The following is a 22,407-nucleotide window of genomic DNA, read 5'->3' as shown; positions in this document are numbered from 1 at the left end:
TATTAAATTAACTTATAATTTATAATAACTTTAATTTAAATTAATTAAATATAATTTAATATATTAATATAAAAGTATTTTTAATAATAATTAATATTATAAATTTATTATAAACTTATTATAAAGTTATTATAAAAGTATTTTATAAAATATTTAATTTAATTAAATATTAAAATATATTTTATTTTAATTTTCTTAAATTTTAATTATTTATTTTTAATTTAATAATAAGATTAAAAATATATAAATAAGAATAATTTTTAATTAAATAATTAAATTAAAAATATATATAAATACTTTATATAATTTATTTATATAATAATTATTTTAAAAACTTTATTTTATTATTTATTTTTATAATAATTATATTAAAATAATTTATAATTTTAATTTTAAAATAATATTTTTTAATTTTATTTATATATTATAAAATTATAAATATAAAGATAAAATATATTATAATTACTAATATTAATATTATATCTTTTTAAGAACTAGGTCTTACTATTATATAAAGGCGCTCTATATCCTTAAATATATATAGAATAGAAGTGAAACCACATAGTACTATTTTATGTCCGAGTACTAACACATAACAACTGCAACCCGACTTCTTAGGCTATCACCCTCACTTCAACATTTGCTTATCAAGAGCCCTGGAGCATGGGACCGGACCATACCATCCATATTGATGGCCGCACGGGTGAGGGAGGCGGCCAGCTGGTCAGGATCGCTATCGCACTCGCCTCAGTCAGCTGCAGGCCGGTCAAGATTACTAATGTGAGGGGCAACCGGCCGGGGCCGCGAGGCGGAGGTAATCCCACAAACAAGCCCGCAAAAGTCGATGAGCGTCATTTCCACCACAGAGCTGATATGTTTGTCCCACCCAGGTCTCAAGTCGCAACACTTCACATCCATTTCATGGCTCGCAAAAGTAACCGCTGCTGATGTTCTAGGCCTCGAGGTGGGGAGCAAGACACTCGAATTCCGACCGAACCGCGGGCCCGGCGACCTTGTGGAGAGGAACATCACAATCAGCTGCGAGTCACCCGCTGCCAGCGCTGTGCTTGTATTTCAGGCTGTGTTTCCATTCCTTCTGTACGCGGGCAACGAAGGTGGCGAGCCCGTCGAGCTGACCCTCTCTGGCGGCACAAATGTCTCATTCTCGCCGAGCTTCGAGTACCTCGACCAGGTGCTCCTACCTGCACTGGAGTCGTGGTTTGGCGTGCACGTTGAAAGGAGATTGGACACAAGGGGATGGAGCCTGGGCTCAATCTTGAGAGGGTCACTCTGGTTTAAAATTCAGCCTATCTCATTTGGAGATGTTCTGAGGCTCAGTGGCGAGCTTCCGAGGCCAGAATCAGAATCAGGGAAATTTGAAATCACGTCTATCGACGTGACTATCATCACGCCGAGTCATCTCCATGCGGAGCTTGAGGCCACCCTCCGCGAACGTCTGGGCAAGACCTTCCCTGCGGTCGAACCCAACTTTCTGACGACAGAGGAGAGCAGGCACGAGGCGCGAATCTACGTACTTCTAGTGGCCAAATCGACGACTCTGCGGTGGGGCCGAGATATCCTTTACAGTGGGAAGCGGAAGGGGAAGTCTCCAGCGCAGCTCAGCGACGAGGTAGCGAAGACCGTCGTGAAGTCTCTCGCCGAGGAGATCAATACTGGAGGTGTCGTGGATGAATTCTTGCAGGATCAGCTCGTTATCTTCCAGGCTTTGGCCCAGGGAAGCACGAGCTTCCCAAGAAACAGCCCTGAGAACCAAGGGCGAGAAGTCCAGGAGTCGAATGTTGTTGAAGATAAATTGGAGAAGTTTCCCATCAGAAATGGACCCAGGAAAGACAGAACTCAGAAACCTTTTGGCGACTTGGAGACGGACAGCACCCACACTCGGACAGCCCGATGGGTCGCTGCAAAGCTTATGGAGCCCAAAATAGCCTGGTACAACAACGGAAAGATATGTGAAGGAATTGGACTAAGCTCGGGTACTAGTAGAGGTCAGCAACAGCTGTAGCTAGGTTGTCGTTCCAAGTCCTCCAAGTGACTTGTTATTATACATTCAGGGCAGAAGTGGGGAACAGCTGTATGGCGGGGGGGGGGAGAAAGACTGCAAACGCTTTCTAATGGCTTATGGATCCGAGGCTTGACCTCGATTGGGCGCATGTTATGTGTACAAGAATCAGAATGGTATTGTGAAACGCGAGGGGAAGCATGCTGACCTTTGACTGAGATGCATGAGCATGTTGCTGGCCCGAGTCCTTCCGGTTCACGCACAGACCGTGAGAAGGATGTGCTGGGCCTGGGGAAGTAAATGTTTTCAAGGCTGGCTTCGAAGGAGGATGAGAATTTAAAGCTCTGTGGGCGCAGTATTTACCTGGAGACATTTGAATCGACCCATATTCTCTTGACAATGAGTTCCATTTTGGACGAAGGAGCCCGAATTTTAAGGGCCAAAGAGCGTAGAAAATGACTAACTACTAGGTATATGTCCGTCATCACACCATCCTTATGGCTGTGTGGCGATCTATCAATTGTTTCATCCGGTCTTCCCCGTGATAGTCCCTGTCCAGCAGGGGTTGCCCGCTTGTCATGAACAGTCGAGATAGCCAGTATATTTCATCCGAGTGTCGGATTCCGCCGTTTGTTTGGTGGCTGCAGAAGTGGTAGACGCGCAAATCGGTGTTTCCGAGTCCACGGTGAATCCGAACTTAGCCTTATGTTCCTACTCATATATTGACTCCGTCCATGACGACTTCACGGCTTAATCGACCACATTTCTCATCATTTTAAGTGGTCTGACTACACAACAAGACTTCACAAGCCACAGAATATCGATGACAAAAATTGAACGTTACTTCGTATAAGACGACGTCCATATCTTCAAACTGTCTAGCATGGCAACTACCTCCCCTACATCAATGGGAGCTCTCTCACGTTTTCCCCTCGAGATCCGCCACATCGTCTATGACTTCACTCTCGATCTCTCAGAACGCGACTATCACTTCGAAATCGAGGCCAACAGAGTTGTTCGTGTCCCTGAGACTACCACATCCCTTCTCCGGCCCACCCCCGTCATAGCTCATGTCTGTGGGGAGATGAGGGATTACGTTCTTGAGACCCATACCAAGGTCTACTTCACATGCGCCGTATACAACAGGAGCTGCACAGAGGGTGGGTGCTGGGAGGAGAAGGCCGACTCTCGGAAACCGCTGCTCGCCAAGACTGGCTGGTTCAATCACAAATTGGACAGGGTTACGTTCTCACGACACGAGCTGTCCATGCCCCCACGCCACGAATTTGATTCGGAGGACGATCGAGATGAGGAGTGTTATTGTGAGCTGGAGATATGCGAGAAGCGGGAGCGCCGGCTGTTGCTCAGCGTGGAGCCATATCATGTCACAGACTTTGTCAAAATTATCAAGGCCAAGCGGGATGCATTTGTGCAAAGGGAGCCGGACGTACAGACTCGCGTTTATCCACAGGGCTTTTACGACATTATTCATCAGGGCTCTATAGTGCTAGTGCGCCGGTGTTTATATATATAGGTTTTTTAAGGTCTCTAAGTTAGAGAAGAGGTAGACCCCTTTATAGTCTTAGTAAAGTGTTGTCGAAACGGCGACTCAAGTGGTGTGAGGGTTTGCAGATTGCTAAGACGCTTGGAAGCAACCATATCTCTTGGCCTGCGGAGTCAGCCTGCCGTATCAGCCTGCCATCGTGTCTTACTCGACACGTGTTGTCTCAAGCTCGACCATAATCTCCGGGCGCTGTTCCCCTTGCAGAAGGTGCGCTTTTGCCGAGGCGCCAAGCTACCTAGGTAAATGACTATTAGTCCAATTAGCGAATCATCCCTGCGGCTGACAGCCTTGGAACTTGGGAAGAAATTGGGGACGATCAGTATTGATACTGGAAATAAATAGTCCCAGAGAACACATTCAGCCAACGTGCCGTCTCCATATGCTCTGCTCTCAACAAGTTGCTGCCCAGAAGCTTAAATGGCGATGTCATCAGTCATGAAGCTTCTACCTGTCCTACTGCTCGCCCCTGCAGCGTTGGCAGTTGATGTCCTTGTCAGCAGGCACCACGACTGGCACCAACGGAGGAGCGGGCTAAATGGGAATTTCGAACTCTCCATCTACCACATAAATGATGTCCATGCGCACCTTGACCAGTTCTCAACGTCAGGCACCGACTGCACGCGGCCGGAAAGAGGCTGTTTTGGCGGTTACTCGCGCGTCAAGACAGTCCTGAACTCGACTCGACCTTCCAAGGAAAACAGTCTGTTCCTGAACGCGGGCGATGAGTTCCAAGGCACGCTTTTTTACAACTTTTACAAGGGTTGGAGAACGGCGGACACCCTGAATCAGCTTGGTGTTGACGCAATGACCTTGGGTAACCACGAGTTTGACGGGGGCGATGAGGAGCTAGCCGCCTTCATTAACAACATCACCTTTCCTATTCTCGCAGCAAATCTCCAGAGCACCAATCCTACTCTAAACAGTTCTGTGAAACCTTATGTCATATTCGAACAATATAGCCTGGCTGTAATCGGAGTCATCACCCCCGAGACAAGCCAGCTGAGCAACCCCGGAAATGGCACTACCTTTACCGACCCAGTTGTCGCCGTGCAAGCCGCCATTGACGAGATCAAGGCCACGACAGACATCAACAGGATCGTGGCCCTTACGCACATTGGCTATGCCGAGGACATCAAGCTCGCAGAGCAGACCACAGGCCTCTCTCTGATCATCGGCGGGCACTCACACACCGCGCTGGGCAACATGTGAGTGCCATCCATCTTCTATCCCCCCTCTTTCCTCCACAACGGTGCCAGAATCCATGACTGTGGAGCCCGGATGTCATAGTTAACACATACCAGAACTGGCAGCCATGGATCGTACCCAACAATAGCGGACAACAAGGAAGGCGAAGAGGTCTTCATCGTGACAGCTTACCGCTGGGGGGAGTATCTTGGGTTTATCGATATAAAATATGACGCATCCGGCCACGTTCTTGAGTATCACGGTGCGCCGATCCACCTGACGAACCAAACAAAACAGGACCCGGACCTGCAGGCGCAGATCGACACGTGGCGCGAGCCATTCCAGGAATTTGCCAACGAGGTCGTTGGCGAGTCCGCCGTTGAGCTCGTGCAGGAGACGTGCCAGGTCGAGGAGTGCACCCTTGGCGATCTCATGGCAGACGCTATAATCTCATATCGACAAGACACAGATTTCTCGATTATCAATGCCGGAGGTATCCGTGCCTCCATCGACATCGGCCCGATCACGCGCGGTGAGGTGCTCACATCTTTCCCCTTTGGGAACGCCATTGTCGAGCTCTCACTCTCCGGCCAGCAAGTCTGGGAAGTGCTGGAGGGAATAGTGTCTGGTGTCAACCAAGCCAATGGGCGGGCGGTGACGTCCTTTTTACAGGTGAGCAGTGGCCTGCGGATCGTCTACGACACTGCCGGGGAGGTCGGAGGTAGGCTTTCGAATGTTACCGTGGCGGGTGCTCCACTCGACTTGGCCGAGAGCTACCAGGTGGCCACGCTGGACTACCTCGCGGGGGGAGGCGACAACTTTTTTGATTCAACTATGGCTGGGGACTACATCACGCTCGACTTACAGGCAGATGTGCTACTTACATATCTTGCGACTAATAATCCTATTAATACTATATTAGATGGAAGGATTTCTATTATATAGTTAAATAATAGAATAAGGTTAATAAGTTATTAAAATTAGTTTAAATAATTAAATATTAAGTTTATATTAATTATTTATTTTTTAAATATTTTTTTAAAAATATTTAATAATAAAATTATTATTTATATAAATCTTTTATTATTATTAAATTAAAAATAAATAATAAAAGTTTTAAAAAATAGTATTATAAAAAAGAAAATAAAGATAAAGTAATTATTTTTAATATATTAATTTAAATTAAAATAATATTATTTTTATTTAAAAATTTAAAATTATATAAAAGTTTATATTTTAAAAGTTTTAAATAAATCATTAATAAAGTTCTTAATTATTTATATATAATTTTATAAATAAAATACTTTTTAAAAAGATTAATTAAATTAAATTTATTATATAAAACTTTTATAATAGTTTTATAATTTATATTTATAATGTTATTTATTATTAAAACTATTTTTATATTTATATATTAAATTATAGAATAATTTAATATTAATAAATATTATATAAAATAAATTAATAAAATAAATAAAATAAAATTATTATAATATTAAAAACTTTAATTTTATTTAAATAAATATTTATTAAATATAATTATTTAAAAGTTTATTAATTTATTTAATTAAAGTATAGTTAAATAAAATAATAATTATTAATAATTAAATTTATTATTATTTAAAATAATTAAAAGATTATAAATTTAATATAAAAGAAATTATTAAAGTTTATAAAATACTTTATTAAGAATTTACTTTTAAAATATTAAAAATTAAATTAAGTTATAATGTAATAAAATAATTAAATAATAATTAATTAAAAATATAATTATAAGTTTTTAATTTTATATTTAAAAGAACTTTATATTAAAATTAAGAATTTATAAAATAAAAAATAAAAGTATAAAATAATATATATTTTTAATATATTAACTTTTATTTTAATTATTAATTTATTATATATATTATAAATTATTAATTATTAATTATATATATTTTTATTTATTTTTATTCTTTTATTATAACTTTTACTTTAATAGTTTATTATTTTATTCCTTATTATTTTAATTGCTCCTTTATTTATTTTAATATTATAATCTCCTTTTAAATCTCCTTCTTATTACAGATAAATTTAATTAATAAAATATATTTCTAATAGTATATTACTAATTATAAGTTATTAATAAAGGAGTGTTAATTAGAAGTATTAAATTAAAGTAGTGTAAATAATTAAATAAAGTTATATATAATACTTTAATTAACTAATAATATTTATTACTTTATACTCTTCGTTTTTACTTTATAAATCTTTAATTTCTTTATATTTATATTAAAATAATTTAAATTATATAATAAGTTTAATATTTCTATATAATATTTATTATTATAAAATTAATTTATATTATATTATATTATAAAAATATTTTTAATTAAATATTAAAAATATTTATTTTTAAATAAATAATAAAATATAAAATATTTTATATAAAATAATAATAATATATATATATATATATATATGTATATCTATATTAAAAATAAATATTTATACTTATTAAAATAATTAATATATTTAAAAATATACTTTTAATATATTAACTTTAATTTATATTACTACTTTATTATATATAATAAAAATTTATACTTATTAACTATATATTTCTTTATTAATTATTAATTTCTAACCCTTCTATTATAACTTCTAGTTTAATAGTTTACTACTTCTTTCCTTCTTATTACTAATAAAACTATCTTTGTAGACCCTCGCTTTTGCTGGTGAGTTGATGGCTGGTGGTTGGTGGTGGGTGGTTGAGGCTGCAAAAAGCACTCTGGGTGGGTGGTTCAAGTGAGGTTGAATGAAGCCCTTTGATTGGTTGCAGCCCCTTGGGCCAGCTTATACGGGTATACCAGCCGTTTTGGCGGGTGCGAATATCCGTTCTCTATTTTTTCAATATTTTTTTTATAATTAGGGCTATTTAAAAGATATAATAGAGGAATTGCTAGATGAAATAGTAAACATGGGCCTAGGCCTAGCAGCAGCTTAAGATGAACTCAGGTCCCGGGGCGGGGCAGATGAGGAACTGCGGAGGTGTGAGAGCGATCCTTATCAATTGCGGTCCGGATCTCTTTCCTCTTCAGCAAGAATCGGTGTCGGACAGAGAAGAATTTGCGCAAGGGGTGATTAACTGATCATTTTTGCAGTCGTGTCAGCCCTGTCGGGCGCATTCGGTGGTTTGCTGGCGTGGGCTATGCTCAGAATGGATGGAACTGCCAACATACCGGGTTGGCGATGGTGGGCTCATGATTTCATTTCAAAAGGACAGCATGGGACTGACCCAAGCAACAGTCGGACAAGTACAAGAGGCGTTTTCTCCCGCTCGTGGTGTGTGCCTCTTTTGGAATGCAGGGCTATGCCATGCTTGTTTGTAAGGTGTAAGGTATCACCGGCCTCGCAGTACCTGGCCACATACCTCATCGCCACGGCTTGTTTTCTGTGCACTGGGGGCAACATGTAGGTGCTCGGTGATTATGATCCGCCCCGAGGCCGCAAGCCAGAGGGCCGGGGCCGTCCCCGGGTATATTATATGATGGCAGGAAACGTGTTGTGCTTGTGGAACAACTTAGCGGAAGGCACATAATAGTGCCGACGCCAACTTTACGGAGTCAATCGGAAGCAGCCGGGCCTGACGAGTCGGAGTACTGTGTAGGAACACTTTGACATGTTGACGGAAGAAATGTGGGGCTCGGGCTGGACTGGCCCGATCGAGGGCCACCCAGGCGCTAATGCCACCAGGCTTGTGAGCAGAATTATGGGCCATGGCTATGCCGTCATGCGAGCCCCTCATTGAGTTATAAAGCTGTTTCCCTTCTTGAAAACCACCCCCAGATCAGACAAGAGGGGTCGTTCCTCCTGGTCTCCTGATTCTCGTCCTCTTCTACACCGACCCGGTCCTCGCCAGCTCCCAAGTCCTGCAACAATGTCTTTCGGTACCAAGGCCAAGCTTCTTTCCGGCGACGAGATCCCGTGAGCCGTGGCCCCGACCCCTCCCCCCTTCCTCCCCTCCTCCTCTTGCTGACACCACGGCCGTCTTGGCGCCCAAAAGCACTCTCGGCTATGGCACGTGGCAGTCAAAGCCCGGTGAGGTGTCGGTCGGCATCTATGAGGCCCTGAAGGCCGGTTACCGCCACCTGGACCTGGCCAAGATCTACGAGAACCAGAAGGAGGTCGCCGAGGGGCTGCACAAGGGCATCAAGGACTTTGGCATCAAGCGTGAGGACCTCTTCATCACCTCCAAGCTGTGGAACAACGCCCACCGCCCCGAGCACGTCGAGAAGGCCCTCGACGACACCCTCGCCGAGCTGCGCCTCGACTACCTCGACCTCTACCTCATCCACTGGCCCGTCGCCTTCCCCCTCGAGGGCGCCATCGGCGAGGTGCTCTTCCCCAAGCACAAGGAGAAGCAGGGCGAGGTTGCCCTCGACAACGGCGTCTCCCTGGTCGACACCTGGAAGGCCCTTGTGGCCCTCCCCAAGACCAAGGCCAGGAACATCGGCGTCTCCAACTTCACCGTCGACCACCTCAAGGCCGTCGAGGAAGCCTCCGGCGTCCGCCCGTCCGTCAACCAGGTCGAGCGCCACCCCCGCCTCAACCAGAACGACTCCCTGGTCCCCTACGCCAAGGAGAAGGGCATCCACATCACCGCCTACTCCGCCTTTGGCAACAACAGCTTCGGCCTGCCCCTTCTCATCACCCACCCCACCGTCGAGGCCATCGCCAACAAGCACAGCGCCACCGGCGCCCAGGTCATCCTGGCCTGGTCCCAGGTCGGCGGCCACAGCGTCATCCCCAAGTCCGTCACCCCCAGCCGCATCGCCGCCAACTTCCAGGAGATCAAGCTTGATGACGACGACGTCAAGCAGATCAACGACATCGGCAGCAACGAGTACCAGCGCTTCAACGTCCCCGCTTCCTGTGAGTGGCCTCTGCTTCCCCTGCCAGCCCTGCCCGGCCGAGAATGCTGACCCCGATGCCTCCACAGACAACCCGAAGTGGGACATCAACATCTGGGATGATGAGAAGGAGAAGACTGCCTCCAACAAGGTGGTTGTGGTCTAGTAGTCTTTTGGACGGCGGGGCTGGGGTCGCGCAACGTGTTGGTAGATGCCTCCGTATAGGATTGCAGCAAAAGCAAGAAAAGAAAAGAAATTTGAACCTCGGTTTGCATGTGCATTCGACAGGCCATGACCCCAGCGGCAAGCGTTTGCATCGAGAATGAGGCAAGGGGCCGGGGGTTGACGGGCTCGCAATGAATGGTCTCGCAGGCTTGTGATGTGATGAGACGGTCAATGCTGCTCCACGGCCAGAACAGCCAAGGCGGTCACGGTCACCCCAACACGCCATGCTCGGTGTCGGTAAACTTGGGGAGAAGGGCTCACTCAGGATTGGCAAGGTATTTCGTTACCACACTAGCAGAGCGGCGGCGGAGCCCTGCAGACGCTCACTGATCAGCCGTCGTCAGACCTTGGACTCCACGCTATTCCTTCGAAATGTGGAAAGCCGGATTTCCCCCTGGTCCAAGGGGCTTCTACTGCCGTCCAAGAATGTGCTGTCGGCGGGGGTGGAGGCTGTAAGAAGCATCGACTTGCGGCTGCTGCCACCACCACCACCATCTTCATCCACGTCGAAGTTGACATAGCTACGCTTGCGGAGCCTCCTCTTCTGCCTACTCCTGCTCTGTGCCGACGGCCGGCTCGGTTGGTCTGACTCCTCACCTGCACTGCTCCCAATGCCCAAGCAACGTGGCGCATAGCGCGCGATCAAAATGCGGATCGATGGAAGGCAGGGACAAACCACGCCGATGTCGATCTCAATCCCAGACCAGATCCCTACCTCGACGAAGTCTCCTGTGTGCAGCTGGTCAGTTTGTTTCTCCCCCCCCCCCTGCGGAGGCCCTAGGAGGTTCTGCATGTTCTTACTGCTGGGGTTGATAGTTGTTGTGAAGTTATTGATGGTTTTCAGTCTCACAAGACTGACGACGAAGAATCTGCGGCCAACAACCATCAGCTCGGAGGCAACTAAACAGGCCAGGTGCCGCGACAGGCTCGAACTGGAACACTCACGCCAGGCCGACAGTCAACATGATGCCCGCGAACATCTTTCTCCTCCAGCTGAGATTCAACTTCCAGATCCCAGGCCAAGGAAGTGCAATGAGCCACAAGTCCAGGGCTATTCCAGCCCCGGCAGCCGCCCACGCAAGGGCGTTGGCATTCCCGCAATGACCCCGTACAGATTCCTGCTTGTCCCACTGGTACCAGAAGAAACGTGTAGGCTGGCACTGCAGAATAACGGCAAGAGTGAAAGACGTGATGTGAACGGCGTTGAGGACCCCCGTCCAATAGACGAAACAGTAGGTCGTATAGTTGGAGGTTCGCGGGAAGATACGGAGGTAGAAAAAGATGATGGAGGCGCGGATCAGGCCCCTCGTCACGGCGTACAAGCCCATGTTGACCCAGAATATTAGCAGAAGCCACGTGATATAGTCATAGGGGACGTCCCAGACGTCGGTGCCCATCCCGAGGGCCGCGGCACTGATGTTTGTCGCGGCGAAGGCGGCGCAGCCCGCCTGTTTGTGTGCGGATCAGTAACTATATCTTGCGTTTGCTTTTGATTTGCTTCTGCATTTTTTGCTCTTCTTTTTTCCTTGGCCGCAACTACGGCACGTGGGGTTTCCCCCGGGGGACGGGGGGCGGGGGGGGGGGGGTGTCTCGGGGCTGGCGCTTACAAAGGCGAGGAATATACAGAGGTCGTCCCACCAGAAGTAACACAGAGTTACGTATCGGGCTACAAGCCTAAGGAAGACTGCAACTCCGGCAAGAGCAAGAAACCCTGAAAAGACCGGGACGAGGCTCTCGTCCCTCGGGGCTTTGTTGTCGCATAGTGCCTCTGTTATGTTCTTTGCTCCTGTTTGTTGCCAGGCGTCAGCGTTTGAGCACGCATGAAATGCAGAGAAGACAGCTGTGTCTGGCTCACTCAGGCCCTCCCTGGTGGAGCAATTGGCAAGACCGCATGCTTCGGCCTCGGCGTTGAGCCTCGCGTTGGAGCATGTGCAATGCAAGTCGGCCAGGGTACAAGACGAGGCGGATATGGCTGTGACCAGGCAGTTGAGCTTGACACACAAGGCGAGTCAGCGAGAACGGGCACACAGCACCACAGCACCACAGCAAGAGACAGACTCACAGCACAGCTTGGTAACTCTGCAACGGCTTCGGCGAGGGATGGCTCGGCTGCCACGGCCGCGGTGAGGATGTGAAGGAGGGCGAGGATGAAGCTTGCAGTCTTCATTTCTACTCAAACCTCGAGCTTGCAAGTAGCCGTGGGAGTAGGCCACCGATGAGGGAGATGAGAGAAGTATGTCAAGAAGCAGAGAACGCCTCATGGCCTCATGCGCGAGGTTCCCCAAGGATATGGGAAGTCGGGGGGGCCAGGACTCAAAGGGCTGGGCGTCTGTGTGCAAGTCCAAGGTAGCATCGCCTTTCCCAGGGGCTTGGTCCGGCACGATCCCCGGCGCTGGTGCGGGTTCGCAACTACCTGGTCGAGGAGAATGCCAACACTGGTACGGGCAGCAAGCCGTGCAGGCCGTGCAAGCCGTGCGCAGCAAGCCAATGGATGGATGCATGCATGGCCATCGCGCCAAGACTCGCGGCCACACGCGACCGAGGCGCACAGAGCCACAGGCAGGCACGCTCTCTGGGGGGTTGTGCAGGAGCATCTATCCTCTCAACCTCTGCTTGTTGCAATTTGGGCCTGGTTTGGGCCTGGTTTGGGCCTGGGGCGCACGAACAAGAACATGGCAAGACGAGACGCGCGGGGCGTGGGCCGTGGCGTTCCGGCGAGCTTCAACGTCTTTTAATCCCACGTATCAACGTTCGTGTAAAACGTCTACGAGCCCCGAGGTGGGTGTCCCCAAGCGCGCCCAGGCTGCCGGTGAACGCCGTCCATCCCATCTGAAGCGGGTGGCTTTTTATGAGGGCGTGGGGACGGCGTGCGGACGGCGTGGGGACGGCGTGGTGATGAGGCGAGTATCCTTGCCCCAGTGCATCCTCTTATTAGCGTGCCCCTATTGATCTCCGTCCCCTGCAGCTGCAGCTACGGGTAAGCCTACTTAAGGTAGGTAGTATGGTCTGGTTCAGGTACAGCCTGCCAGCCAACTTTGAACCGCCAGCCTCCTCGAATCACTAATGTCTTTCCCTGGTTGTAGCCGCTGGCCAGGCCGTTAGGTTCCGAATCGCTTCGAGCTAAATCGCCCACACTCTGCCCCCTAAAACGCTCCACGCAATGCCTCGAACAGAGGAGGACAAACCACCGCAGATAGATTCTTACAAGTAAACAAAAGTTATATGAAAAGTTTCCTGTGTCTCTGTTTCTCCTCTCGTGACAGGCTAAAGGTGAGAGAAGGAGGATATGCTTTCTGATAGAGTCCGATGGAGAGATGGTGGACTTGGTTCAATCTTAGAAGTTCCACAGGAGCCGAGACAGGGGTTTACCTAACATATCCCCACACGAGACTCCTTTATTATAAAAAGCTTCTATTCCGAACTAGAACAAAGACTAAACCGTGTACGATTTACATAAAGGATCAGCTTACTTTATTATGAAAAAGAATGCCTTATAGTCTTAATAATAGTTTTAGATGAACAAAGCATTCTCTTTTCTGGACACGACAATGAAGATGCTCTAATGAATCAGCCTTGTAATATAAGATTCATACCCTGGACCACGGAATTACATAGCTATATGAGTAGACATGACAATCACATAGAACACCGCAAGGCTTTCAAGCTATACATCTGCAACCATTCAGTACTCAATTCAACTACCAAGATTACTTTCGACTTTGTTATTATGACCCAGATCCTAGAAGAGCAGCCTGTATTTGGTGCCTATTATAGTGCTGAAGCACTTGCGGCTCAATGTAGACATTATGATGATGAGCAAACCGGCGAAGAGCAAAGCAGCCATGACGGTGACAGCGAAGACGACGTATTCAATAAGTTTAGAAAGAAGCACATCACCAGGAACGTGGAACCTGTTTCGATCATCAAGCCAGAGGTCGAGTACCAGGCCAAGGTCCCTAGCCGGTCGTCGATAATCGGAAACATCAGCCACAGGAGGTTGGACCGAGTGCCTGTTGCAGAGATGGGTCGCACAGACATCTGCTTTCCATGCGGACTGGACACATATTCCCATCCAGATCTGCGCCTTCAAGAGCTCCCATGCGGGCACTGGTGGTGTCAGAGATGCCTGGCAAGAACCTTCAAATTTGCCATTGCCAATAATACGTTTCACAGGTTCCAATGCTGCCATGAGGAACAGATCCCGCTGAGATACTTTCGGGCCATCATTGAGAAGAAACCACATCCAAAGCCAGAATTCGAGCCGGGCTATGAAAAGGGCTCAAAGATGGAGATTGTGCTGCCGGAGGAGCAGGAAGCCCCTACGTTTGCCGAGAGTCGAGACTTCAACCCACTCAGGGTCTCTGAGTCGGTGAGAAAGGAATCTGAAGTGTTTATTAACAAGAATGACTGGAACATATACTTGAAGAAGCTAGAAGAGTTTGAGACGCGGCCAAGAGATAAGCTTTATTGCTACCGTAGGCTATGCGGTAGCTTCATCCCCCTCGGGGACAGAACTGGGACTAGGGCCACTTGTCCACAATGCCAGCGAGTCACATGTTGTCGTTGTCGCAAAGGCTGGCACACACACCAGAGTAAGGATGGGAAGTGCGATGCAGGTAAGGAAAGGATGACTGTGGTCAGAAATGACCGCAAGCTGATCGTCATGGCAAAGCGAAAGGGTTGGAAACGTTGTCCTCGCTGCAGGATGTTTGTCGAGAAGGTTAAAGGAGGATGCTCAAGTGTTTATTGTATCTGTGGCAGGCATTTCTTCTACAGCTAGGGTCATGACCTCAAACCTAGGTACATTAACAAGACTTCAGGGCCCAACGCCCATTTCTCAGGCATAAGCTGGTTGAATAGATAAATGTGATATGATGTATTTATGTCTATGAGCCGTATCGGGCCAAGTAGGTACATGAAGAGTGAGCACATGGCTTCTCAGAAAGCAGGGCAGTCACCTGGGCAGTCCAGACCCGGTCGTTCGCCCAGATTGACGAATGACCTAGGCAGCGGAGACGGTGATGTCAGCGGATCCACTGCTCTTGTAGCCCTCGACAGCGAGGATCTGGTAGTTATGCGAGCCGAGGTTCAGGCCCGCCTTTGCCCAAGCATCAAAGTGGTTCTTGACGGTGACGGTGCCGCCGACGCGGTGGTTGCGGCGGACCGACCAGTACTGGTCAAACGTGGCGGTGCCCTGGATGCTGGGCTGGTTGACGCGCTGCGTCTTGTAGATGTCGTACGTGTCGCCGTCGGTGGTGACCGAGGAGATCTTGGAGGCTGTTTTGTGTCCGTCAGCCACCCTGCATGTGCCCGTGCCCGTGCCCGTGCTCGTTGTGTTTGTCCCGACTCACCTCCCGAACTGGGGTTGTAGTCGCCGAAGCTCTCGACGATGTAGTACTCGACGAGAGGGCTCGTCGTCCAGCCGTAGACGGAGACGTAGCTGTTGACCTTGGCCGCGTCCCACGTGCCGCTGTACTTGATGGAACGGTCACTGCCGGTCGCCCATCCCTTGCCAGCGACGAAGTTGTCGCAGTTGGTCCAGTCCACGCTGAACTCGCCCGCAGCCTTGTTGTTGTACGTTACGGAGCTGCTGGCGCCCGAGTTGTAAAAGGAGTAGAAGAAACCGTTGTTGGTGCCGGTGCCGGTGGGGGTCGAGCGGTCCACGAGCTGCTGGAACGACGAGGCACCGTCTACGGCCGGGGCAGCCAAGGAGCCTGTGGCGGCCACGAGGGCGAGGAGGGATTTGACGAGCATACTGGCTGGTGGAGGAGTGAGTGTATGTGGTGTTGTGTGGGTTTCTATGGGTGTCGGTCAAGCTGAAAGGGCCCGTGGACGGGACGGTTGGAAGCATGCATCTTATTATATTCTGGATCAATACGGTACCTCGATCCGTAATTTGGTCCGAAGTGCTGCGCGTGGATCCGATCCACCCCCAGGGGCCACTCCGCCATGGTATTGGTATTGGTATTGGTATTGGTGTAGCAACACTGAGCCGCATCTCAAGGGTGACGCGCGGAGAAACTAGCCCCATACACTTTCATTTACCACAGGTGGCAGTCAGATGGTAGAGCGCGACGCTACCAGGCGTGTCCCAGCTTCAGGGCGTCGAATAGATTGCAGGTGCCGTTCGGCGGAGGTCACTGATTCAACCGGACGCTTAGGGCAAGCGGGGCCGCCAGTAGGCGGTACCAGTCCCCATAAAAACCCAGGGGTGCACCCCAATGCCAGCTGCTGAAACAGGAGGGCAGGGAGGGCCACTCAATTTAGACGGGAGAGTCTTGTTTGCCTCGGATACAGATCGCTTGCCGTCGCTACGAACGTGTTCAGTGGTCCGAAACGTTTATTAGTAGTACATGCCAAGAGCATTGTTTGCTACCTTATGCTTAGATAATACTAGTAGGGATTATCTTATCAGCTCTAGAGGCTATACTATAGTCTACCCTGTAGAATAGTGATTGAGGTCTGACAAGATTTCTATGATACTATCTACCTCATATATGGCGCTAGTTACCTGGGCAACAAGCGGCTGGTTGAGGCCAAGGGCTGTCGACAGCAATACAAGCATCCACGTTTGAAATGTCAATGTGTCCCCTATACTAGTGGTAATATGAGTCTCATATCATGTCAATGCTGGTCATCTGCGGCGCCGCTGAGCAGTTGTATGTATTAAGTAGGTATTCACTAACGATATTACACAAGTAACGTTGAGCTCCTGCACCTCGTGTGCTACGCCACAAAGTTGCGAGCCATCTTCCCCCGCGATTTCTTGTTGTGTTCATCAGAAGAAAGCTCCCGCTTGGCAAACGGTATGCCAAAGAAGCCAGCCGGCGGAGGTCCAGCCGGCGGAGGTCCAGGCGGCGGAAAGCCAGGCGGCGGAGGTCCAGCCGGTGGAGGTCCTACAAAGCCCGGGGGAGGCCCTTGAGGTGGCGCCGCTGGTGGTGGCCGTGGCGCCCCAAGACCTCCAAGTAGGAAGCCAATCAGGGCTGGGTCGACATCTGGACCAGGGTCCTGCTTTGGAGGTGCTGGCGCGGGTGCAGGCACAAAAGCAGGCGGCGTCGCTGGGGGAGGGGCGAAACCACTTCCTCCGCCGCCGCCCAAACCTCCCATGTTCAACCGAATCACGTCGAATTGCTGATCTTGCACCCAGGTCAGGCTGGTAGTCGTCGGGTCGCCCTTGACATGGCACTCCGAGTTGACCTTGTCAAACACGGCGTTTGTGCATGTTGCCGTCTGGGCACACAGCTCTGCACATGATTCTGTGCTTGCGGCACCCGTGACGGAGGCGCTGTCGCCCCGGAAGTCCGTATTCTCACAGATCAGAAATTGGGCGCCGGTGATTGTGTTGAGCGCTTTGTCCCCAGAGGGGCACTGGGAGAGTGCTGCACCCGCCGTGCCAGTTGCTGGGTTGGCAGGAGGAGGGGCGCCCTGTCCAGCACCTGCCCGGGAGGCGCTCTTCACGATTGTGCTAAACTGACTGTCCTGGACCCAGGTGAGGGCGCCGGGCTGATTGGACTTGAAGTGGCAAATGGCGTTTTCGTTGTCGTACACGGCGCGCACGCACTGCCCGCCCTGGGCATCACACATCTGTACGCATGCTTGCAGGGTCCCAACATCCTGGAGAACTTGGTCCGAGGGACCACGGTAGTCTGTGCTTGCACAGATGGCATATGAAGCCCCGCTGGGGCCGCTGACTGTTCTAACCTGCGAGGGACAAGAAGTGATGGATGCCTGAGAAAGAGCAAGCCCGGCGAAGGCGGCGATGGTGGCAAGAGCCTTCTGGAGAAAGTGGCATCGAGTCATTGCTATAGCAGCGAGTTATGTTTGGGGGGGAGGAGTGCCAGTGTTGGTGAGACTGCTGAAATAGGGCGGCCCAAAATTTCGTATGGAAGGTCGAGGCCAGAGACATTTAATAGTCTTGTAAACGGCCCCACAAATCGGGATAGCAGATCATCACTAACCGGACGGCTCAAGAGGCACTGCAACGTATCGTAAAGTCAAATTCGGTGCCTATTATCGATCTTGGCGATAGGTTCGACCATCTCATGGTGTTGTGGCTCAGACGAGAAACAAACTTCGGGATGTTGCAGAAACACCAGCCATCCGATGTTCTGATTGAGCAGAGGCCTTACAGCTTCCATTCATCGATTCCAATCCAACGGGCAAACACATAACTTGTTTCGATGGGTTACTTGAGGACCTGGCGCCCGAGCTTATATGAAAGCGTTCCAGCTCGATGCGCCCATTGTAGGTGCTTACAACAAGAGGTGCTTGTTAGGCTTGCACTGGTCAACCGCGCGCTCCAGCCGCTCGGCTCTGCCAAGCCATATCCACAGGTTTTAGCGACCAGATTATAGTATTGCGATTGGTGAAGCCTCTCCGCCTTTGAAAAGTATCGCGGATACGCCGGAGTTGAATTTGCGGAATGGCTCTGGGCAGTCGCCGTTGCTGGCATCGACTCTCGCGAGGCCCGGTCCAACCATACCAGATTTTGATTCTGGAGCTGGTGGCTGGCAACTCAGAATCATTCTTCCCCAGCCCGAGAGCGACGTTTTGAGCATCAACCAAGTGCCGTGCTCGAAGCTCTCATGTGGCGGAAGTGCTACTAATGCCAATGCTCAACGAAGCAATAACGCAGGCAGCCAGCGTACAGGCCAAGAATCCCCGCTGCTTCTGGACAACAGATTGTGCTTTTCGTCTTGTGGATAGCCCTCGCGGCTGTCTGGGTTGTTTGTTCCTCTTTATTCCCGGCAAAGTCCCCAACCTTAAACACTGTCAAGCGCTCATCAGCGTCGGCATCGAAGCAGAAGCGCGGAAGGAGAGGTTCACGTCAGGACAATTTCATAATTGAGTTAGTCTTGGTCCAGGCTGGCTCGGAATTCTATGTATCGATTCCAGACTTCCAGAAGACTTGGGTTTTGATGGTTTCCAATGCTGGTCTTCTTGTGCGAATCCGATCACGTTGGCGCATGTCTGATCGATCAGTAGAAGTTCCGGGGACAATGGCTGTTCTCATTAGCACTGGCAAGGCAACAAGTACCTGGGAGGCCAGGCGTAGAGTCTCGTCATTTGGTACAGCAGATTTGGGGCCTCTTTGGCTCGGATGAGCCTAGGAAAGTCGTTGTTAGCAAGCGACAGGCGCAAGTGACAGTGTCGAGGTTCGGCCATGTTGGTATGCTTCCCTCCTCTTGGCGGCTGCTTGAGTGCCCCTGGTCTCATAAGAGCTTGGGATTGCGGGCATACGAAGCTGGGGATATCGTCTTTATGATTCGGAGCGGGTGGGCTCGATGGTCTACAGGTGCGAATCAGGAATGAAAGTCGTGACAGGCAGACGGGGCGGAGGACGACGGTAGCCTATCCATACGGAATCGAGGCTTTGGCTTGGAGGGACGGGGAATAGGTCGTATGTAGTGAGTGCGTCGTTATTGGAGCCCTTGGGAGCAGTGTATGGATCGAGCGGGACGGACCTGCGATGGTGGTGCAAGCGAGGCGAGGCCGTTTCAATGCTGGTAGCGATGAGCAGAGGGGATCCAGACTTCCCAGGCTAACCCAACATCGACAGACTCCCCTTGAAGACAACACAATCCCTCGGAGAAGTATCGTAGGATGACCATCTAAAAACCTAGGTAGGCAGGTAGGAATCCCATGTGCCAAAATCAACAGCACTTTGCCATGACTCCCCAGCCAGTTCTGGATCAGAACCACCTAGGAAACTACTCGAGTACGATGGCAGGGAAGGAGCCTGAGCCAGGAGCCTGAGCCAGGAGCCTGACGAAGAGAAGGTGCGACTTCGTAGACTTCAGGAGACGATGTCTAAGATGGGCGCAACACGCTGTCTCCTTCCACTTGGGACTGCTGCTTGCGGTGATGCTCCCAAAGTACCACTCACAGTCTATCAGCCATGGATGATTTGCCTTGAGCATGCCACCGCCACTTTGTCGTCTCAGAACCAACGGCCTCCCTCGCCATCCCCCAGCTTCGAGAGCATATCGCCCAGCCGACACATATCATGGTGTATCAACAATGCCCGCTGCCTCTATGACCCTCCTTCTCCACGACCTCGACCTCGGCCTCGGCCTCATCCCCTTCTTCCACGGCCTCATGCCCGCCCTTGCCGCCCATACCATACCGACTTCCACGCAAGCAGGACAATATGGCATCGGACCGACCACCTGAGCCTATCCTCGAACTAGTCCGTCTCACATGTGTCCATCAACATCTGGATCGGGAGTAACTCAAAGATGGACCCACTGCCCCGTGGCTGCGCAGGCCTGGTAGGCCCAAATATGGCCCTCGGACCACCCTTGGTGCAGATAGATACTTGCTCTGGCCTGCGTATGGCATCACCCCCATGCCCGTTTGGGCCTGGGGTGACCGACATTTTCACGACTGTCGTCAGTGTCGTCAGTGTCGTCACTGAGCACAACTGTGTACCTGACGCGTCACGAGACGGTGGCAGCCAGGACGGTCACAGGGAAGAATACTTAAACGCCCTCTCCTCCCCGGGGCTCCCAGGAAAAACTTCCTCCTCTTCTCTTCTCTTTTCTTCTCTTCACCCACACCAGGTCACATCGCCATCACACACACATTGCACATCGCACATCGCACACCACACACAGCACAATGCCTCCATCAACCCCCATCAGACACACATGCGTCGGCTCTTTGCAGTCCCAGGTTCCAGTCCTGGCCCCCTATACACCAGCATCCCTTAAGAAAATCACCAAAAAAAGTTCAAAAACCACAAAACCACAAAAAAACAGTTTCCTTGCTTGTTCATTTAACACGACTGATGGATCTACACATGCAGCACCACATATGCGCCCTCGGATGGCCACAGACACCATTTCTACCCCCAACGCAGCACGCTCTTTTGTTTCTGATGTTTCTGATGCTTCTGTTTCTTCTCTTTCTGTTGCTCTTTCTGCTCTTTCTGCTCTTTGCCCCACGACACCAGCCACTCCTGGCGCGCCTCTGCGCCGCCAGGGAGTCGCGCACCCTCGTTTTGCTGCCTTTGACGGCTCGCTTGAGTTTGTCCGTCCCACACTGCACCTTACCCCCTTGACGCGCAGGCTTCAGTTTGCTGCTGTCTACCGCCGTTTGGCCGTGTCCACTCCCTCACCAGCCTCTCCGGGCTCGTCTGATTCACTCTCTGGCTTCTCGGGCAGTTGCCGGCCCAGCCCCCCTCGTTTTGTCAACCAACTGACCCACGATCTTTCTCTCTGCCCTCAGGGCGAGCTTGTGCGCTGGGAGTCCAGCCTTGCCTTGGACTCGGGGAAACTCGAGGCCGCTGGCAGTTGGGTCTCCAACCTTGCCTCTCCCTTGTCCTGCGAATCCGCCGTTGTCAGCCCAGTGGCCTCATCGGTCAATGACCCCTGGTCCCCTCGTTCTCTCAGCACAGTCACAGTCGCTTCAGACTCTCCGCTCGCTGGCCGCCATCGCCTTCCAATGGTCCCATCGCAACAGTCATGTACCCTTCTCGGAATGCTCGCTGGCAAGCGATTCTGGAGATTTTCGTCCTTCCTCAAGCAGGCATACATCAACACCCTCCATCGGGATGACCCCCAGCAGTCTTTGCAGACCCCAGACAACCTCACAAGGACAGTGGCCCTCCACAAGTGGATCACAGACATTCCAACCCCAGTCACCCCTTCGCCGTTCCAGGCACCTACCGCCATTGGCTCTTGCCCGTCGCTCTTTTCTTCGCCCATGTCGCCGCCCGTGTCGTCGCCCATGTCGCCCTCCCTTCGCTTCACCTCGGGTTCTCCGGACTCGTTGGCATTCCTTTCTCAGCCCTCGTCGCCAGTGGCGTCGCCCTCCACTCGCTCGCCCCTTGCGGCCTCTGTTCGTTCAGAACACCCCCCTCCTGTCGTTGAAGCTGAATCCCCCCACAACCCCAACCTGACCGACGCTCTTGCGAAGCTCAAGGAGCTGATCGAGGCCGGTCCCCCTGTCGCTCTTTCTTCTCCCTCTTCCTCCCCCAGTGTGTCGCCTGCTCTTAGCACTCGTTCTGCTCTTGCTGCCACTCGCTCGCTCAAGCGCAAGCTTCCCCAGGATGCTTCGCCACCCCCTCGCCGCCTTCGCCCGGCTGTCACTCGCTTTGAAGCTCCCACCCCCGTCTTTCATTTTGCCCCTGCCCTTCCAGAGTCTGTTCCTTCGTTCCCTGTTGATGTTCCAGCCATGCCAGGCACGTTCCCTGCCGATTTTCCCACGGAAATCCGCCTCGAACCCACTACAGTCACTCCCTCACCCACCTCGTCATCTCTGCCCTGGAAGACGATTGGTATCGCTGTGGGCGCTTTTGCCCTCGGCGTCGCTGTCTCTCGTTATCTGTTTTAGTCATTTGGTTTTCTTGTACGACACACTTGGGTCACACTGACACTGTTTCCCCATCTCCCCTCGGCGTATCACACTCTTTCGGCATTGAGCTTGTTTCTGGTTGTCTTCCATTCTGTTGTCTGCCCCCCTCCCAACTCGCAAGTTGCGCATTCCTTCTTCTGCTTCTGCTTCTGCTTCTGCTTCTG

General features: G+C 50.0%; 8 protein-coding genes across 8 annotated transcripts; 5 read left to right on the top strand and 3 right to left on the bottom strand.

Moving 5' to 3' along the window:
- Positions 1 to 834: 834 nt before the first annotated feature.
- Positions 835 to 2,417, top strand: KVR01_010920 (uncharacterized protein). The gene is made up of 2 exons (XM_044788671.1): positions 835 to 875; positions 957 to 2,417. The coding sequence occupies exons 1-2, from the start codon at positions 845 to 847 to the stop codon at positions 2,021 to 2,023; spliced, it is 1,098 nt and encodes a 365-aa protein (XP_044640067.1). The 5' UTR covers positions 835 to 844; the 3' UTR covers positions 2,024 to 2,417.
- A 938-nt stretch (positions 2,418 to 3,355) lies between these two features.
- Positions 3,356 to 5,714, top strand: KVR01_010951 (uncharacterized protein; the record flags this gene model as incomplete). The annotated part of the gene is made up of 3 exons (XM_044792278.1): positions 3,356 to 3,436; positions 4,248 to 4,789; positions 4,886 to 5,714. 3 exons carry the CDS (start codon positions 3,356 to 3,358, stop codon positions 5,712 to 5,714), a joined length of 1,452 nt encoding a protein of 483 aa, XP_044640098.1.
- A 2,841-nt stretch (positions 5,715 to 8,555) lies between these two features.
- Positions 8,556 to 11,429, top strand: KVR01_010948 (uncharacterized protein). Its single transcript, XM_044781830.1, has 3 exons — positions 8,556 to 8,735; positions 8,815 to 10,628; positions 10,731 to 11,429. Exons 1-2 carry the CDS (start codon positions 8,689 to 8,691, stop codon positions 9,731 to 9,733), a joined length of 966 nt encoding a protein of 321 aa, XP_044640095.1. The 5' UTR covers positions 8,556 to 8,688; the 3' UTR covers positions 9,734 to 10,628; positions 10,731 to 11,429.
- On the bottom strand, positions 10,227 to 12,442 carry KVR01_010736 (uncharacterized protein; the record flags this gene model as incomplete). Its single annotated transcript, XM_044791205.1, has 6 exons — positions 11,949 to 12,442; positions 11,742 to 11,877; positions 11,494 to 11,672; positions 10,832 to 11,334; positions 10,688 to 10,755; positions 10,227 to 10,615 (listed from the first exon to the last, which is right to left on the bottom strand). Exons 1-6 carry the CDS (start codon positions 12,051 to 12,053, stop codon positions 10,227 to 10,229), a joined length of 1,380 nt encoding a protein of 459 aa, XP_044639883.1. The 5' UTR covers positions 12,054 to 12,442.
- Positions 12,443 to 13,613: 1,171 nt separating this feature from the next.
- Positions 13,614 to 14,666, top strand: KVR01_010812 (uncharacterized protein; the record flags this gene model as incomplete). Its single annotated transcript, XM_044787089.1, has 1 exon — positions 13,614 to 14,666. The coding sequence occupies one exon, from the start codon at positions 13,614 to 13,616 to the stop codon at positions 14,664 to 14,666; it is 1,053 nt and encodes a 350-aa protein (XP_044639959.1).
- Positions 14,667 to 14,787: 121 nt separating this feature from the next.
- KVR01_010745 (uncharacterized protein) lies at positions 14,788 to 15,839 on the bottom strand. Its single transcript, XM_044785651.1, has 2 exons — positions 15,238 to 15,839; positions 14,788 to 15,163 (listed from the first exon to the last, which is right to left on the bottom strand). Exons 1-2 carry the CDS (start codon positions 15,638 to 15,640, stop codon positions 14,889 to 14,891), a joined length of 678 nt encoding a protein of 225 aa, XP_044639892.1. The 5' UTR covers positions 15,641 to 15,839; the 3' UTR covers positions 14,788 to 14,888.
- A 773-nt stretch (positions 15,840 to 16,612) lies between these two features.
- On the bottom strand, positions 16,613 to 17,686 carry KVR01_010778 (uncharacterized protein; the record flags this gene model as incomplete). The annotated part of the gene is made up of 1 exon (XM_044784785.1): positions 16,613 to 17,686. The coding sequence occupies one exon, from the start codon at positions 17,684 to 17,686 to the stop codon at positions 16,613 to 16,615; it is 1,074 nt and encodes a 357-aa protein (XP_044639925.1).
- Positions 17,687 to 20,713: 3,027 nt separating this feature from the next.
- On the top strand, positions 20,714 to 22,222 carry KVR01_011089 (uncharacterized protein; the record flags this gene model as incomplete). Its single annotated transcript, XM_044782924.1, has 1 exon — positions 20,714 to 22,222. One exon carries the CDS (start codon positions 20,714 to 20,716, stop codon positions 22,220 to 22,222), a length of 1,509 nt encoding a protein of 502 aa, XP_044640236.1.
- Positions 22,223 to 22,407: the final 185 nt, after the last annotated feature.

This window comes from Diaporthe batatas, assembly GCF_019321695.1.
Source record: "Diaporthe batatas strain CRI 302-4 chromosome Unknown Contig00014, whole genome shotgun sequence".
Lineage (NCBI taxonomy): Eukaryota > Fungi > Ascomycota > Sordariomycetes > Diaporthales > Diaporthaceae > Diaporthe > Diaporthe batatas.
The sequence above is the reverse complement of the archived record's forward strand: the minus strand, read 5'-3'. Positions and strand labels throughout refer to the sequence as shown.

What these genes read in the sequence shown, in the direction of transcription:
- KVR01_010920 (XM_044788671.1), top strand. Translation starts at nt 845, where the DNA reads ATGAGCGTCATTTCCACCACAGAGCTGATAT. An exon ending in TTCCACCACAGAGCTGATAT is followed by an intron (nt 876 to 956) that starts GTTTGTCCCACC and finishes CTGATGTTCTAG; the next exon opens with GCCTCGAGGTGGGGAGCAAG.
- KVR01_010948 (XM_044781830.1), top strand. Translation starts at nt 8,689, where the DNA reads ATGTCTTTCGGTACCAAGGCCAAGCTTCTTTCCGGCGACGAGATCCC. An exon ending in CTTTCCGGCGACGAGATCCC is followed by an intron (nt 8,736 to 8,814) that starts GTGAGCCGTGGC and finishes GGCGCCCAAAAG; the next exon opens with CACTCTCGGCTATGGCACGT.
- KVR01_010745 (XM_044785651.1), bottom strand. Translation starts at nt 15,640, where the DNA reads ATGCTCGTCAAATCCCTCCTCGCCCTCGTGGCCGCCACAGGCTCCTTG. An exon ending in CTACAACCCCAGTTCGGGAG is followed by an intron (nt 15,164 to 15,237) that starts GTGAGTCGGGAC and finishes GACACAAAACAG; the next exon opens with CCTCCAAGATCTCCTCGGTC.